The following is a 15,805-nucleotide window of genomic DNA, read 5'->3' as shown; positions in this document are numbered from 1 at the left end:
CTTTAATGCAAGGGCTTAATCACATCTATATAATTTAAAGCATTCAAAATAAACTATATTGTAACATTATATTTCATTAAAAAAAAATATATATATATATAATATTCAAAGTACAAATTATAAATATTAATCATACCAAGATGTACCTATCATCTTGATTCTAATCAATAACTTACATTCATAGAATAATAATATGCACAAAATCTCATACAAATGAAATAATGTATTCCTTTATATATACACACATACATGTTTAAAAAAAATTTTTCTTCTACAATAGATATAAAATATATGAAATAAAAAAGTATTCCTGCATTAAATATAAAAAAAAAAAACACGACATACATATTTCATATAAATTTATTATTTAGAAAAAATTCATTCTTACAGTGCTTGAGAAAAAAAATTGTGTATCCTAATTAGAACTTTAAATGAAAACCACCTCCGACGGGCGGTGCTCTGCCACCCTCTATTAAACCCATGTGAAAACCAGAGTTGCTTAATTCGGCGTCGTCACCGTCACCCAATTGTTTATATTCTCTGCCGCCACTCGGTGGTTTCGGAGATGCGTTTGTGGTTCTAGTTCCTTGTTCCGATTTTGCGGGCCATGTGGGAAACATTTGCGGATCGATTGGTAAAGGTGCTTCAGTGAAATATCCATGATTCAAAGCATCCTCGGCGGTTATGCGTTGACGAGGATCATATGTTAGAAACCTAAAAAAAAAAAAAAAATAATTTTAATAATGAAATTTGTTTAAATTCAACGCTCATATTATTATTTAATATAGAACTAGTAACTTACTTGTTCAATAATTCAACACCTAAATCAGACAATGATAAACTGAATCTTTGTCTGAGATTATTTACAGGATAATGTGAGAACGGTATTTTTTGAACCATAGGTAATTTAACATATCCTGGCCAAATTCTTTCGCTGGGTGTACCCAGCTCCTTAAATATCTTGTTCAATTGATCGATATCTGATTTTCCAGGAAATAGTGGTTCCATTCTTAGAAGCTCGGCGAAAATACATCTAAGAAAATAATATTGTAGTATTTTAGTTTACATACATATATTTTATTATATATTGGCAAAAATTATATAATTATATTTATACATTTAATAATATTGTAATTTTATCTAATTTCTATTTTTAAAAAGAATATTTCAAATTAAATGTCTGTACTTACCCTACAGACCACATATCTATTGGCGTACTGTATTCTCTATCACTCAACAATAATTCGGGAGCTCTATACCAAAGCGTTACAACAATTGGCGTGTATTGCCTTAAAGGAGAACCGTATTCTCGAGCTAAGCCAAAGTCACCTACTTTTAAAATGCCTCTGTGACTTAACAGTAAATTGGATGTTTTTAAATCGCGATGTAATATCCAATTATCATGTAAATGGGCAACTGCGCGTAACAATTGCTGCATAAGACATTTAACTTCTCCTGCAAAAGATCAAAACATTCATTTTTTAATGTTATGCTATTTTATAAATTAAAAAGTGTAGTATTAAAACTTAAATATGCAATCAAGACACATCCAATCCATCATCATTATAAATCCTTAATATTGTATTAAATTATTTCTCCATAATTAAATGTTATTTTCAACATATTTTGGTTAAAATTATTTTTCATTTTTTGACTTGCATTGTTATTTTACATACAATTTTTTTCAATTAGTCTCTTATATGTGTTGAAATATACTCACCAGGTATAAAAACTTGCTTTTTTTGTTTCATGGTTTCCATGAGAGATTTTAAATCGTGTTCCACGTAATCCATAACGATGAATATCTTATCCATATTGCTACCAACAACTATTTCTCGAACGGTGACAATATTGGGATGTTGCGCCTTCAACAAGGTGTTGATCTCCCTCAGACTTGTAATTGGAAAGCCTTCTTTTTCTTTTTCCATCTTCAATCGTTTCAACGCGACTATCTCCTCTGTGCGCTTATCGCGTGCTCTATATACAACTCCGTATGTACCTTCTTCGATTCGATTTAAACATTGAAATTCCTCGACGCTTCTACAACCTAGAAAGTAAAAAAAATTTGTAATAATTACTTGTATTAATAAATAATTACTTTGCCTTTTATTCCTAAAATTTTTGAATTAATATTAATTTATATATATATTTATAGCATATTATCTGTGTTATACCTTGAATGGCTGGTAAATAATGCGGTAACTCTGGTTCTTCTTCTTTCTTTTCTTCCTCTTCCGTATTTTTTACAGGATTGTTAGAATCGACGTGACCAGGAGAATCTCCGTCCGAATGATCGGATTTGGCTAATCGATCAACGGAAAGAGGACTCGGGTTGTTGTAATCCGAACCATCATTGGAATCACCACCGGTATTTTTATTCGATTCATTAGATTCATCATCATCGTCGCTGCTCGTTTCCGAGCTATCGGATGAATGACGATCCAAAGACCTGTCACGCAAGCTTCGTTCTCCTTCCGACGAGTGTCTGGACTCGGCTGATTTTGAATGCATGCCTTCAGAATGAGCAGGACTGGGGCTTTCATCTGACAGCTCCACTATGGAAGGATCTGGATTGTTGTCTGGACTCAACGGGCGTTTTTCACCTCTTTTCATTCTTCTCGCCTCCAACTCTAGTCTAGAAACCTCTTTCCTTCTGGCCATTTCTCTGTCAGCTTCCAACAATCTCTCCTTTCGGAGTTCTTGTTCCGTCATTTCTTTTGGATCTTTAATCTGTATTGGAATCTCAGTTTGCACTTCCATTTCGTTAACCTCGTCTGCGATTTCCATCGTTTCCCGCAGCTGTTTTTCTCTGTGTTCCTTTTCGCGTTCCATTTTCTCTTGATCTCTTTCACGAACTCTATCATGCTTGTGAGATCTCTTGCGGCGTTTTTCGCTCCTTTCGGGTCGCTCCATCAGTTCGTTTTCCGAAAACTGATCGTCCACGATCACTCGGATGTGTCTCTGCTCCTCCATTCGAATCTCGCGGCGTTCTCTACCATCGTCCATGATACGCATTTCACGACGTTCCCGAATCTCTTCCATTCGTATGTCTCGACGATCGCGCGAGTCACGCATTTCTCGCGTATCCTCTAATCGCATTTCGCGACGAGACGATTCCATTTTATAATCGCGAGTATCACGTGGATCCTCCCGTCTTTCTCTTCTCTTATCTAATAACCTAGAAAATTGATATTTTCGTTTAAATAAGTTTTTCAGAAAAAAGTATATATATATATATATATAAAATTATTCTCAATGTTTTTGCCTTTATAAAAAATAATGAAAAAGTGAACAAAAGTGCATAGATACAAAATGTAATTACCTTTCTCTCAAGTCTTCTAAAACACGATCTCCTGTACTTCTCTCTTTACGATCATGCCTAGATGATTCTCTGTCCCTAGAATGAGTTTCCATTCTATCTAAACGATCCATTCTCTCGCGACTTCTCTTTGAAGTCTCCAGGCGCTCAGTTCTTTCCATAGGCTCTCCGACATGCCTACGATGTCTGTGTTTGTCCCTGTGCCTGTCCTCGCGTTCGTGCTGGCGCGATTTGCGTTCCTTATCATCTCTACGACTTCTTCTGTCGCTGTGTTTCTCTCTTCGACGAGACGAACTTGATTTATGATGGCGAACAACTGCCTGCGGTGGCTTAATATCCAACGAGTCAGCGGTATCACCACCTTCTTCTTCCGAAAAACTGAAAATGTAAAAGCAAGTCGTTAGAATAAATAAATAAATAGTATTATTAATTTAAAAAATTATAGATAAACTTACTTGTAGAAATATTAATATTTTACAAGGTATGTGTGTAAATGTACATGCAGTATCAATTAGTGTTAAAGCTTTTAAAATAGAGAATAAGGATGATCTTATCTTATCTGACGATCTTAAGTAAATACATCAATCATTAAATTATTTAAAGTGTAATGTATAAACGCTGATAGGTTATTTTTACAGAATTTAAATACCTAAAAATTCTGGGCAGCATCCTTCGTCATTCTGATTTCGAGACGCAACATAATCTTATAGTATGATAAAAAAAATCTACTCTTTTTCCAAACACCGTATTAATGATATTAATGAAAAGTTTCCGACATGGACTCAACCATTTGCACAAATGTATACACGAAATCTGTATTACCGATAAATTCGTCGCAAAAAATAAAGAATGCGTAATGAGTGCGTTCGGGGAGACGCTATTAGCGCTAACAGCGTCGTTCTATCTTTGTTCAACTTTTAATGAGTAACAAAGATAGAATGACACTGTGATAGCGTAACTTTGAAAAAAAAAAAAAGCTCGTTGCCTGCTACTTTGCAGCTAAGTAAATTTCATTCAGTTATTATTTTGTCAACAAAAATGTACAGATCTTTTATGCAACTGTCATGAGAATAATAAAATAAATGTTTTATTGTAAATTAATCTTGTTACCGATAATATTTACATTGCGAGCGGTTATTGGTGCAGCCATGTTGTTAAATGTATGGATTCGCGCATGCGCAATAAAATTGTATTCCAGATCAGATGGCTGAGAACCGCTTCGATCAAGCTCCGATTAATTCGCTTTTCTTTTCCCGAATTAATAAGAATTTGGTCGAAGTGACCTTGACTTTTGAAATTGGAACTGAATGACTCGATTTATGATGTAGTATTTATTTATGAACTAATTACGAAACTGAAATTACGCCACGTTGCGCAAACGTGAATACGCATGCGTTTTGAATATTATTTAAAATTTTAAACATTTGAAAAATAGCTTTACGTGATTTGGACAGAGTACAACACACATTGCGAAGATTAAAATTGTACTGACAAATTGCACTATAAAATTATAAATCGTTTCCACAGACCTAACCTCAAATGACAAATGAAATATATGCATGTTCGACATGTATAAATACCTGTAATCACCCATATCTTTCGACGGACTTTTCTTGATTTCTCCGTCCTCGCTCTGGTTATCGATATCCATATCCTCGGACATATACCTCTTCACGAGAAGCTAAACAATTCTAACCTGCATTTTGTGAAACACACACGTCCACGAGGACTGAATGCATTTTCATTTTTCACCAACTGCGTTCCGGCTAAATGGTAGACGACAATCTTAATTATCAACAGACTTGCGAAAATATACGAAATGCAAGGAGTATAAAGTATACTTTTCACTTGTGTATACTAACACCCGACGCGCACACTCGACTCGGCACGTTCCATCTAACCTTACCCAATTATAGAGAAAAGTGTAAACGCGCATGCGCGCAAGGCGCACAGTGTAGCCGGCTTTCTTTTCGCGCATGCGCGGCGTACGCTATTATCACGTACATAATATATTTGATATATTTTTTTACTTTAACTATATAAGTATGGACTGTTAGCAGGCTGCATATCCTATAGTAAAATCAAGTGAATATAGTGTTCCCATTTGCGTTCGGGGAGACACTATTTAGCGCTATTAAACTTCTATCTTTATTTAACTTTGAGTATATAACAAAGATAGAACGATGCTCTTCGCACTAATAGCGTCTCCTCGAACGCGGCCTTAGTGGTCAGTCGCATTTTGCGCGCGAAATACAAATCATCGTCAGCTACATTTTTTCAAATTCTTTTACATTATTTAATATTATTTATATTATTTATTATTATGCTATTATTTTACAAATTCTTTTTATTCTTTTTCAAATTCTTTAATTCAAAGCTATATATATATATATGTACACATTACATAATATAAATAATGATTATATAAACTCATTATTATTATTATTAATAATGTTTATATTAATTATTAACTTTTGTGATATGATTGAAACGGCTATAACTGTTATATAGTATTAATTAATTTAAAAGCTACATTAAACTTCAAAATAATGTATATTTATGTATATTAAATTTTATATTACGTATTTGAAAAAGCTTCGCGTCTCATTTTTTTCATAGTTTTTATAACGAGTGCTATTACACTCTTTCAATAACAATAAATTGGCATTTTTTTGGCAAAATCCTGCGAGAGAGACGGAATATATACAAGAGAGAAAGAAATAGATAAAAAGAGAAGAAAGTATACTCTATTTCACTCTAACCTATAGAAATTAGTCAAGATTTGACGAACCAATCAAAAGTGGCTCTCTCTTGGCCAGACTTTTATTACAGGGTCTCTAGTTTCTCTCTGCTTATATCATTTTAGGCCAAGAAACTTAGAATTTGTTTCGTACATTTACTTCATTTATTGTATTGAGATTCGAGTGGTTTTTTTTTTTTTTTTTTTTTTATACACATTGATATACACGCGCATTTATAAACAATGAATAGTTCTGACAATGATGGCGATGAAGTTTTGCGATGTCCTTACAACAAATATCACTTTGCGTCCAGATCTAGATTTCAACGGCACCTTGTAAAATGCGAAAAAGTAATTTTTTTTATGAATTACACGAATTGTTTTCTATGCGTAGAAACGTATATTAATTACGCGAAAATTTTTATAGAATTACCCGCCAGATTATAAGGTCATCTGCCCGTACAATGCAACACATCGCTTTAGCAAAAGTGAGATCGAAGAACATATCAATACATGCCCAGCGAGGAGCACTGTTGAAGCAAGTTATATTCAACGTAAGTATGCTCGAAATTTTACTATAGAATATTTATAACGTTTATTATAAAGATCATGTATGTAAATTTGTTCAATGAAAAAATGCCGGCCACTAATATAATTAATTGAACATTATACAGCAGTAAGTACCGATAATGTGACAAAATTATCGGAACGATACAAATCTACAAGTGAAATTGATAATGATGTATCTTGGAAAAGTCAAGAAGAAGCGAGACTGAAAGTTCCTTTAAACTCCAAATTAACAGGTCAAATCAATGGATCTATTAAAGGAAATATGGAGTCATTTGGTGGCATAATGAATATTGGACAAAATAGTTTAACACGTCACAATGAATACTTCAGCGATGAATCAATTGGACAAGACAGAATGTTTAGCAATGCTGATTATTAGAGATTCACAAGATGAGAGAAGGAAAAAAATAAATTATACTTTTTTAAAAATATGATATATATAAACATAGGAAAAATGTAATGTAGACATACAAAGTGATACTCTTGGAAGAGATAAAATAATTAATAAAATTACTTTTTATATATTTTACAATAAAATGAGAATAAAACCTTTCAAACTATAACACTATCTTCGTTGTATGTTTCATAAATAACTTTTCTACAACATTAATGAATTTTCTTTTGTGTTTTACCCAAATACTTTTTTTTCTCGCATAAATTTTGTTTATTTTTATACTTTACATCAATCCTAGTATTTACAGATGTATTATATTTCAAGTAAATTTTTTCCATGAACAAATTATATATTACATATTAGTTCTATATATATATGTATATATATATATATATATATATATATATATATATATATATATATATGTATATATATATATATATATATGTATGTATATATATATATATATGTATATATATGTATATATATATATATATATATATATATATATATATATGTATATATATATATATATATATATATATATGTATATATATATATAGATATCAAATGTCAATCAGAGTGGACAAATTTATTTTTGAATCTATATATACAAATAAGTATATTTTTTATTTTATGCATACCTTATTATTAAACATATTAAACATATTAAACTGCCCCATTTTTATTTTTTAATTTAATTATTTCACAAAGTGTACCGAAAAGATTCTGTATAATATAATTTTGAGAATATATGACCTTCCTAAATTTCATATTTAGTCTTTTGTCTTCTATAAAAAGATGTATTGCACAAAAGAATATAACAAATATGTAACTGTTATCGAATACATAATCGCTTCTTTAAATACAATTATTTAGAAAATTTAGGACATTAAATAATTTGATAAAACCAATTTTCAAAAAAAATTATGTTCAATTTTTATGTATTGATACCTATTTGATATGGGGATGGCATTGTTAATTACCACAATGTATACATGAAATGTGAAATATACAATAAAATTTATATTTACAATGAATAACCAAACATGTTCACGATATCAAAGAATGTGTGGCACTATATTAAATCAAAAAATTTGTATCATTAAAATAAATGACATTGAATAAATGCAACTATTTCTAAAAAAAAACTGTGTAACTCATAAACCAAAATATGTATCAAAACCTTTTCAATCATCAGTACACGTTTTTATAGATTTAGAGTTTTATGCAGTGCGCGATTTTGAAATATATTCTTTAAATATATTGTAATTTCTTTGGAATGTTATACACATTCATATCTGTACAAGATACACAAAATAATGATCAATTAGAGAATGATATATACAAAGATTATGAAATGTAGAGAGAATTTTGAAATTTTAACCATATAATAAAAAAAGATATATGTGTGTATGTACTTCAAAGTATATAATAGCTTGATCTATGGAACAACCGAGTAAAATAAAAAATGTGTGTGTATATATTATTTTGTATGATATTTTTGTGTATAATAAAACAGCTAGGCCATAGAATTACATAATGAAAATGCTCTTGTGTCCTATTATATGTATATTCAAAATAAGATAATATATTCGGTATATTAAAAGCAACCAGTTTAACTGAAAATGTGTTCACTCTAATATAGACTTGCTATAACATTTATCTGTAAGACGTTATACATCTTTACGATGTTAAGGTAAAAGAAATTGGTAACATCTGTACTATTATATATGACTGTAGCTTGAGATGTAACTATTTTCACATATCTTTAACGAAAGAATGCAAACTACAATTTTTTAAACCGTCAATTGTTAAATAATTTACCATACTTATTTCATTTCTTTGTTTTAAAGATCAACAAATGATTTAATGTATAGTATCTTCAAGTAGCAGTACTAGTGTTGTGTATGAAATAATGAATTACAAAATTTATATATGCATAGAGATTTTACGTCAATGTCGTTTTATTTTTAAATATCGAGTTTATGGAAGTATATAGAGTAGTTATTTATATTATTAGTTTATATACTATTTTATAATATATTTCATAATAATTATTTTCGCGCGGAATATTCTCTCGAAATATCTTACCCGCCACATACATCAAAGGACGTAAAAAGTAAAGAAGCTTCTATGAGTAATGTAATTTTGGATCCTGGACACATAGCCAGCAGTACTATTTACAAGTTTCTAAAGTATGTTTGGAGCAATATTGGCAGTTCGCTTAGCTGCAGTCTGTTAATATTTTGTTGTATAAAAACTTGTAAATTTATTGAGCGCAATTGTTGCACAAAATAGCGAGATCATTGCACTATATCGTCAACTGCACTGGATCGATACATTTGTCGTGCAATCGATACATTTATATACAATAAAATGTATCGTGCAACATTGACAATTATATTGGATTAATGCTTATCTCTTTCTTTCTTTTGCTTTTCTTCTCTATTTTTTTTTTATATGCATAATCCTCGTCATATTAGCACCGTTTATATATTTGTTGATTTTTTCTTTTGTTGCTTCCACATTGATATCCTTTCTTTTAAATCAAGCACTGCAATTTCGCAAAAATATAATTATCAATTTGAGATATAGTTTTTCTACATGGATTAAAACTTTTAATAGTTTATAGTGCATATTTTAAAATTGGCATAAAATATTTAAAAAATATCAATATGAGAGACTTTAAAGGAGAGACTTTACAAACTATATTATCTATAACACTAAATAACATTAAATATCTTTTTAATATATGTACATGTGAAAATGCATTCTTATGAAATGTTATAAATATTTAGATAAAAAAAAAAAAAAAAAAAAAAAAAAAAGATTTTATGAGAAAAGAGAAAAATATAAACAGTGCATTACAGTTACAGTACTTACTTGGAGTGAGCATATCTTCGCTAAGTGGCTGCCGACTGAAAGGATCCGTGGCACTGTTGAGTAAATGTCTAATGATAACTGCTTTGTCCATAACAATACCAGACGGTAGTTTGACTGGATCCTCCATAAGAGTATCCATTAATGGATCCCGAAATTCCTCAGGAGCATCGCCGTAATCCGCGTCGCGCGCGCGATTGTCTCTTGCGATTACCGCCGCACGTTCAGCGAGGGCTATGAACCTCTCAATTTCCGTCGTGGTTTTGATGGCGGATCTCTCTAATCTGCTCGCAGCGTCGGTGAATAACTCCTTACAAAAGGAACGCTGCAAATACAAATTTTTTATACATATATACTTGTATACTTAAATATATATATATATATATATATATATATATATATATATATATATATATATACATATATATATATATATATACATTTATTTATATACTTATGTGGGTCATATATATATATATATTATAAAAGACACACTCACTTCGTCACTGGCTAAAGCAGCCGCGAAATTATCACAGTCAAGATGCAGATATATATCAACCAACTGGCTGAGTAACGTTCTCGGTTGCCAGCCGTATTTTTGCGGTTTTCTCACTCTTAAATTTTTACACTTAGGTCCGCATAATTGTTGCAAATTGAAATTCAGCATGGCACACAATCGTCCGACTAATTCCGGTCGTAGAAACGGTTCCTTAATGTCGACTGTCAAATAGTGAAACATGGCAACTGTTTCCTTGGCTAATGTAAGATAGGATCTGGCTTGTCTCTCGTCCGCCGCCAACTGTCGTGTTCTCGACTGTTGTTGCTCTTGCGAAAGAGCGCTCCACGCGCTAGTGTCCGACATGAGTTCCTGCACCTCGTGTATGCGCTTCAGAGATTCCAGGCTCTCGTCGAGTAGGAAGGTGGTGTCGTTCATCAGCATGTTGATAAATTTAACGAATTGCTTGCCGTTATTGCTCTCATTGACGATAGACGCTCGATGCACTGGACTATCCCACATCGATTTTAAGATCAGACTTATGTGATAACGTATTGAAAACTTGTCGTAAAATTCGGAACTAGAGCCAGTAGTTTCAACGTCGGTATAAAACTTCATGAGATACGACGCCAGAAATGTCTTGGAGATAGGATGTGCCATGACTTTATCATGAAGAGTTTCCGTTCTTCCCTGTGTAGGTTAAATATAAGAATGTCAGTTCAATATAAAATACAGGGGACTTCGTTTCACACATGCAAATTTACCTGAACACTAGGATTTATCACAAAGAGGACTTCGATGATTTTTGCAATTAAATACGGATTTCGTATACAATGTGGCGTACATACGACGACGAGTAGCCAAGTGATAAGCGAGTTATCCATATTATTTGCTACTACTCCAGGGCAGAATCTACAAGTAAAAATGCAGAAAGTATAATTATTTTAAATATTAATAACTAGATAAGTATTGTGCGAATAATTGTGAAACTTGATAAAAACTTACTGAAGTGTGAATAACAAGAATTCCGCTATATCTTCCACGTACCATTCCGGTAGTGCGGTGAATTTGCACGTAACTTCCTGAGGCAACGGAAGTTCGGGAAGAGGATTGCCCGGAGTAGTCTGCGTCAGAAGACTCAGCAAAACCTCGGCGACCGATATATAAAAGTGTAAGCATCTTCTCAAAAAGATGGGATCTATCAGACCCGCATCCGCACACGATTTAGATTTAACCAGTCGCTTCAACTGTTGTTTCCATTGTTTGATCAAGTCTTTGTTATGCTCAGCAAAAGGACTATCTTTCCATTGGGGTTCTGTGGCTTGCAGTTCATCAAGCATTTTTTGTAAATCCCGTAAGGCCCGCAATTTTCTCTGATATTTTTGCAGCGCCGGCAACAACGCGATGTGATGACAATGCAGCGTGAGGAACCAACATTGTGTCGGAAACTTTGGATCCGTCCACTTATGTGTGCTCTCCAAGTGTTTCTGCCATTCCACGACCTCTTGCGAAGTGAGTTTTAGTCTTGTGTCGTTCTTTATCTGGACGAAACTGAAGGGATGAAATGGATACAACGAATCTACAGTATCCAGCTTGATTTTCACAGAGAGCATTTGCAAAACCGACAGTAGATTCAACATAAATCCATCCCCGGCCAAGGAGAACTCCTCCGTCTGTATTTGGGCGCGTTTCTCATTGCAGCGCAGTAATGCTGCCAAGTACGTCAGGGTGGTATCGCGACAGTTGCTATTTGCGAGTATCGCGTGGAACATCTTGTGCAACGACGTTCTGGTACTTTCCAACTCTTGCTGAAGTGTAAGATTCACCGATTTGTCCGTAACAGGATTCCCGCTGAAAAATTTTTCCGCCACTTTCGGTTGCTCCTCGGCAAATACCGATACCGAGAGGAACGGTCCCAGGAACGAGGTCTTAGTGAGTTCTCTACCTGCTGCTGTTGTCATAAGATTAGGTAAGAATTGAACTTGATTCGTGATCAGACGGCAAATCGGACGTATATTGCCGCTTGGTCCACAGCGAATCTCTATTAATTCGTCCAGCGCCTCGATCGGCCTTCTATGCGTATTTCCGACCAAACTCGCCTGCTGCATCGCGAGATACAGGCCTTGCAAAACTGGAGTGAATATTTTATTAAATGTGCTCGAATTCGTGTGTGTTCTAGCCACGAGTTCGTGTAGATAACCCCGCGGTAAGCTCTGCGATAATATTGGATAGAGAAGATAAATGGTGCACATAGGTATAACAGCAGTTTGGCAAATGCCAACCAACCCTTGTAGAACGAGGCTGGAATACTGAACACATTGCGCTCTTAAAATCGTCAGGACATCGGAAAGAGGAGGTACACTGGATCGCTGTAAAATATATATAAATAAGAATTAATTTAATTATTTTCTAATTTTTAATATGTTTTTTTTAGTATACAGGGTGTCCGGTAATTACCGCCCCACCTCTCTAGAACAGATAGAGCAGGTCAAACTGAACATAAAAGTCCTCTACCATTTTGCGATTTGCGCAATAATTAAACTATTAAGAGGACTTTTATGTTCAGTTTGACCTGTTCTATCTGCCCTAGAGAGGTAGGGTGGTAATTACCGGACACCCTGTATGTGCATGTGTATGTGTGTGTATATATACCTTTGGATGATTTCTTTCTTCAATTGCAATTCTTGAATAACAATCTAATAAATAAGTTAAACTTTTCGGTTGTAATGATTTGTCGCTTATGGGTAATGGTATGGCTGGTAATTGATAAGACGGAAGAGCCACCACAGGACTTAACAGAGGACTCGCTTGGCTATTCGGGCTGTCCTCGCGGTCGGACGACATGTCTACCGTGATATCTTTCAAAGGATCTTCGCCTCTCGAGAACATGCACAAAACCTCCATCAAGGCCTGATTGATTATATCGCTAAAATCCAGCTGTTCCTGCGTTTGCGTGTACGCTGCCGTTTGCGGCAAAAATATACTTCCCTCTATAGGGCTTTTCCACGATATGCACAAGACACGTGATATGACAACATGTATATGATCCATTGTAACTTCTATGCTAGAACTTGTTGTCTGAAATAAAATATAACAAAAAATAGATGAGAAATACAGATAATAAATTACACTTATTGTATAAAAAAAAGAAAGAAAAAAAAAAAGTTTTTTACCTTTTTATATTTTCCTCTTTCTAACACAAGAGTACTTACACGTGATCTTGGTATTGAATCTTTCCTATCCGATTCCTCAACCTCCATAGTTTCAATTCCAGAATCAACATCTAGTCCAGAAGTATTACACTGCTTATCGCTGTTTTCTTCAACTTCCATTGGCATCTCAGCGCGCTGTAATTGTTGCTGAATAGAGGGAGATATCATTGGTTCTGCAAATGCTTTCGATGGACCTGGAGTACTTGGAGAAATTGGCGCAGTAGTATTAGATGAACTGGCAGCTGCATTATTAGTGTTTAAGCCCGCTAAACGGGCTAATCGCCTCTTTCTCATCTGGAACAAAGTAAAACAAAGAACTTAGCATCCTTTTTAGAACTCTGCCAGAAGATGCTTGGAACAATGAAAAAGCCCAGTCACTCATTGGAGGTCTTTGTTATTGAGTTATTTTTATCCATTGGTATGTAGCAGCTTGTGACAAAGATATGTAGTCTGTATTATATTTTAAATATAACAATTTAAAACTCTTTGTTTTCTCAGTTGAATATTATTATTAGAAATATAAATTTCGAAAAATAAAAATTACAACATACTTGCCGGTACAAACTATAAGTTTATTACTTTCACAAATATGTATATATATGACAATATATGACAAAGAACATAATACATGACAAATAAGATGAATGGAAAAAAGCAAAGTGATTGTAAAGAAAAGTGAAATTAGTTATTGTGAAATCGGTACGTTTTCGAAATATGTAAATACATTGTTGGACGCTCTGTGCACACAAAGTTTCCTTTATTAAAATGTAAAAGATTGATTTATATCATATACGTCCATTATATAATTAGTTTCCTTATGTGCGCGTGTAAGCCATTTTATTTACAATCGACGCGAAAAACATTTTTTTTTTTTTTTTTTTTTTACGAGAAATAATTTCGAGAAAAAAATCCTTTAAAAAAAAAAACAAGAACGATGAGCTTGTTCTTTTCGACGTTATGCTACTCTCGTCGCATTTAAAATAGAAAAAAAAATTTTATATCCAAGATTTCGCAGAGATAGAAAGAGCGAGCGCGCGCGAGAGAGAGAGAGAGAGAGAGAGAGAGAGAAAAAAAAGAGACAGAGAGAGCGAGAGAGAAGATGAAGAAAAATTGCAGACATAGTTATGAAAAGACTCGATCTCTTTGGTATGACAACAAATCGAAGGTCTGTCTTGTAACACACGAGTGTTACACTCTGCACTTGAAAATGGGACAAATATATATATATATTCAAGCATTGGAGGGAAAAAGGAGGAAGGTGAGGCGACGAGGTATAATCGACCACGCAGCTGTAAAACGTATAGATTTCGTTCGGTAAAGGTAATCGGCGCGCGAAAAAGAAAGAAAGAAAAAAAAACCCAGCGCACGAGCCTTTTTTTCTTTTTTTTTTTTATACAACACTCACCTCTTCCTGGCTCAGCTCGCTCATGGCGATCGCTTTATCCCGTCCGTCGTTCTGTCAAGAAACTCTTCTCGGCTCGGTCAAGACACCTCGGGATCCACGAGGAGGAGGGACTCGTCGCACTCGTCGCGCTCGTCGCGTGCAAAAAAAAAAATATGGACCCTGTGCCCCCCGTCGCGCGCGACACAACACTCGCGGCCGAGATGTGTCAGAAATTTGGACAGTCACTCCACATCTGTTTGCGTTTGGACGTGAATGCAGTGGTCTGACGCCGAGTCACGGCCAGTCGTTCGCTGCGTCGTCGACTCTTCAAAACAGCTGAGCAACCAACAAGCGCGTCGCCACGCGCTCTCTATTTCCCTCCGTCTCTCTCCATCCGTCCCCCTCCCTTTCTCCCGCCCCCCCTCTCTCCCTCTCTCTCCCTCTCTTCGTATATCGTATCGATGGAAGCGAGTTAAACCCATTTTAGATGACCTATAATTCGAGACAGAATTTGCGGACAAATTCTGTATATAATTTCGTGTGCACGAATTAAATACTGTGTAATATATAAATATACAGCCATTGACAAATTTATTAGGCGTCTTTAAATTTTCCGTATTTCTTAGTGTATATATAAATACTAAAAGGATTGCTATAAAATGTTTTTTTAATTTTTCGCCTAGTGTCGATAAAATATATGTTTGAAAAATAGAAAGATTTGGTTTCAAAATTATATGTATCTCGGTGGAAAAAAAATTATAGGAAAGTTTAAAAAAAAGGACTTTTGTAGGCAAAATGTTTGTAGTT

General features: G+C 33.9%; 3 protein-coding genes across 6 annotated transcripts; 1 reads left to right on the top strand and 2 right to left on the bottom strand.

Annotated features, from left to right (window-relative positions):
- Nucleotides 1-344: 344 nt before the first annotated feature.
- Nucleotides 345-5,214, bottom strand: Pitslre (cyclin dependent kinase 11B pitslre). Of its 2 annotated transcripts, none has more exons than XM_072896236.1 (7): nt 4,900-5,214; nt 3,323-3,697; nt 2,175-3,178; nt 1,721-2,047; nt 1,191-1,455; nt 803-1,033; nt 345-714 (listed from the first exon to the last, which is right to left on the bottom strand). In XM_072896236.1, exons 1-7 carry the CDS (start codon nt 4,980-4,982, stop codon nt 420-422), a joined length of 2,580 nt encoding a protein of 859 aa, XP_072752337.1. In that variant the 5' UTR covers nt 4,983-5,214; the 3' UTR covers nt 345-419. The 2 variants fall into 2 exon arrangements, with proteins under 2 accessions (XP_072752337.1, XP_072752338.1); XM_072896237.1 differs by lacking the exon at nt 4,900-5,214 and adding an exon at nt 3,969-4,147.
- Nucleotides 5,215-6,109: 895 nt separating this feature from the next.
- On the top strand, nt 6,110-7,152 carry LOC140667696 (uncharacterized). Of its 2 annotated transcripts, none has more exons than XM_072895849.1 (3): nt 6,110-6,410; nt 6,487-6,613; nt 6,737-7,152. In XM_072895849.1, the coding sequence occupies exons 1-3, from the start codon at nt 6,303-6,305 to the stop codon at nt 7,006-7,008; spliced, it is 507 nt and encodes a 168-aa protein (XP_072751950.1). In that variant the 5' UTR covers nt 6,110-6,302; the 3' UTR covers nt 7,009-7,152. The 2 variants fall into 2 exon arrangements, with proteins under 2 accessions (XP_072751950.1, XP_072751949.1); XM_072895848.1 differs by having other exon boundaries at nt 6,112-6,410; nt 6,734-7,143.
- Nucleotides 7,153-8,953: 1,801 nt separating this feature from the next.
- Nucleotides 8,954-15,365, bottom strand: Ube4b (Ubiquitination factor E4B). Of its 2 annotated transcripts, none has more exons than XM_072895287.1 (8): nt 15,020-15,365; nt 13,615-13,908; nt 13,055-13,480; nt 11,408-12,771; nt 11,167-11,314; nt 10,406-11,092; nt 9,910-10,231; nt 8,954-9,580 (listed from the first exon to the last, which is right to left on the bottom strand). In XM_072895287.1, the coding sequence occupies exons 1-8, from the start codon at nt 15,041-15,043 to the stop codon at nt 9,516-9,518; spliced, it is 3,330 nt and encodes a 1,109-aa protein (XP_072751388.1). In that variant the 5' UTR covers nt 15,044-15,365; the 3' UTR covers nt 8,954-9,515. The 2 variants fall into 2 exon arrangements, with proteins under 2 accessions (XP_072751388.1, XP_072751390.1); XM_072895289.1 differs by lacking the exon at nt 15,020-15,365 and adding an exon at nt 14,166-14,538.
- Nucleotides 15,366-15,805: the final 440 nt, after the last annotated feature.

The sequence above is a fragment of the Anoplolepis gracilipes genome, chromosome 7 (assembly GCF_047496725.1).
Source record: "Anoplolepis gracilipes chromosome 7, ASM4749672v1, whole genome shotgun sequence".
Lineage (NCBI taxonomy): Eukaryota > Metazoa > Arthropoda > Insecta > Hymenoptera > Formicidae > Anoplolepis > Anoplolepis gracilipes.
Note: the sequence above shows the minus strand (reverse complement) of the source record. Positions and strands in the feature narration are given on the sequence as shown.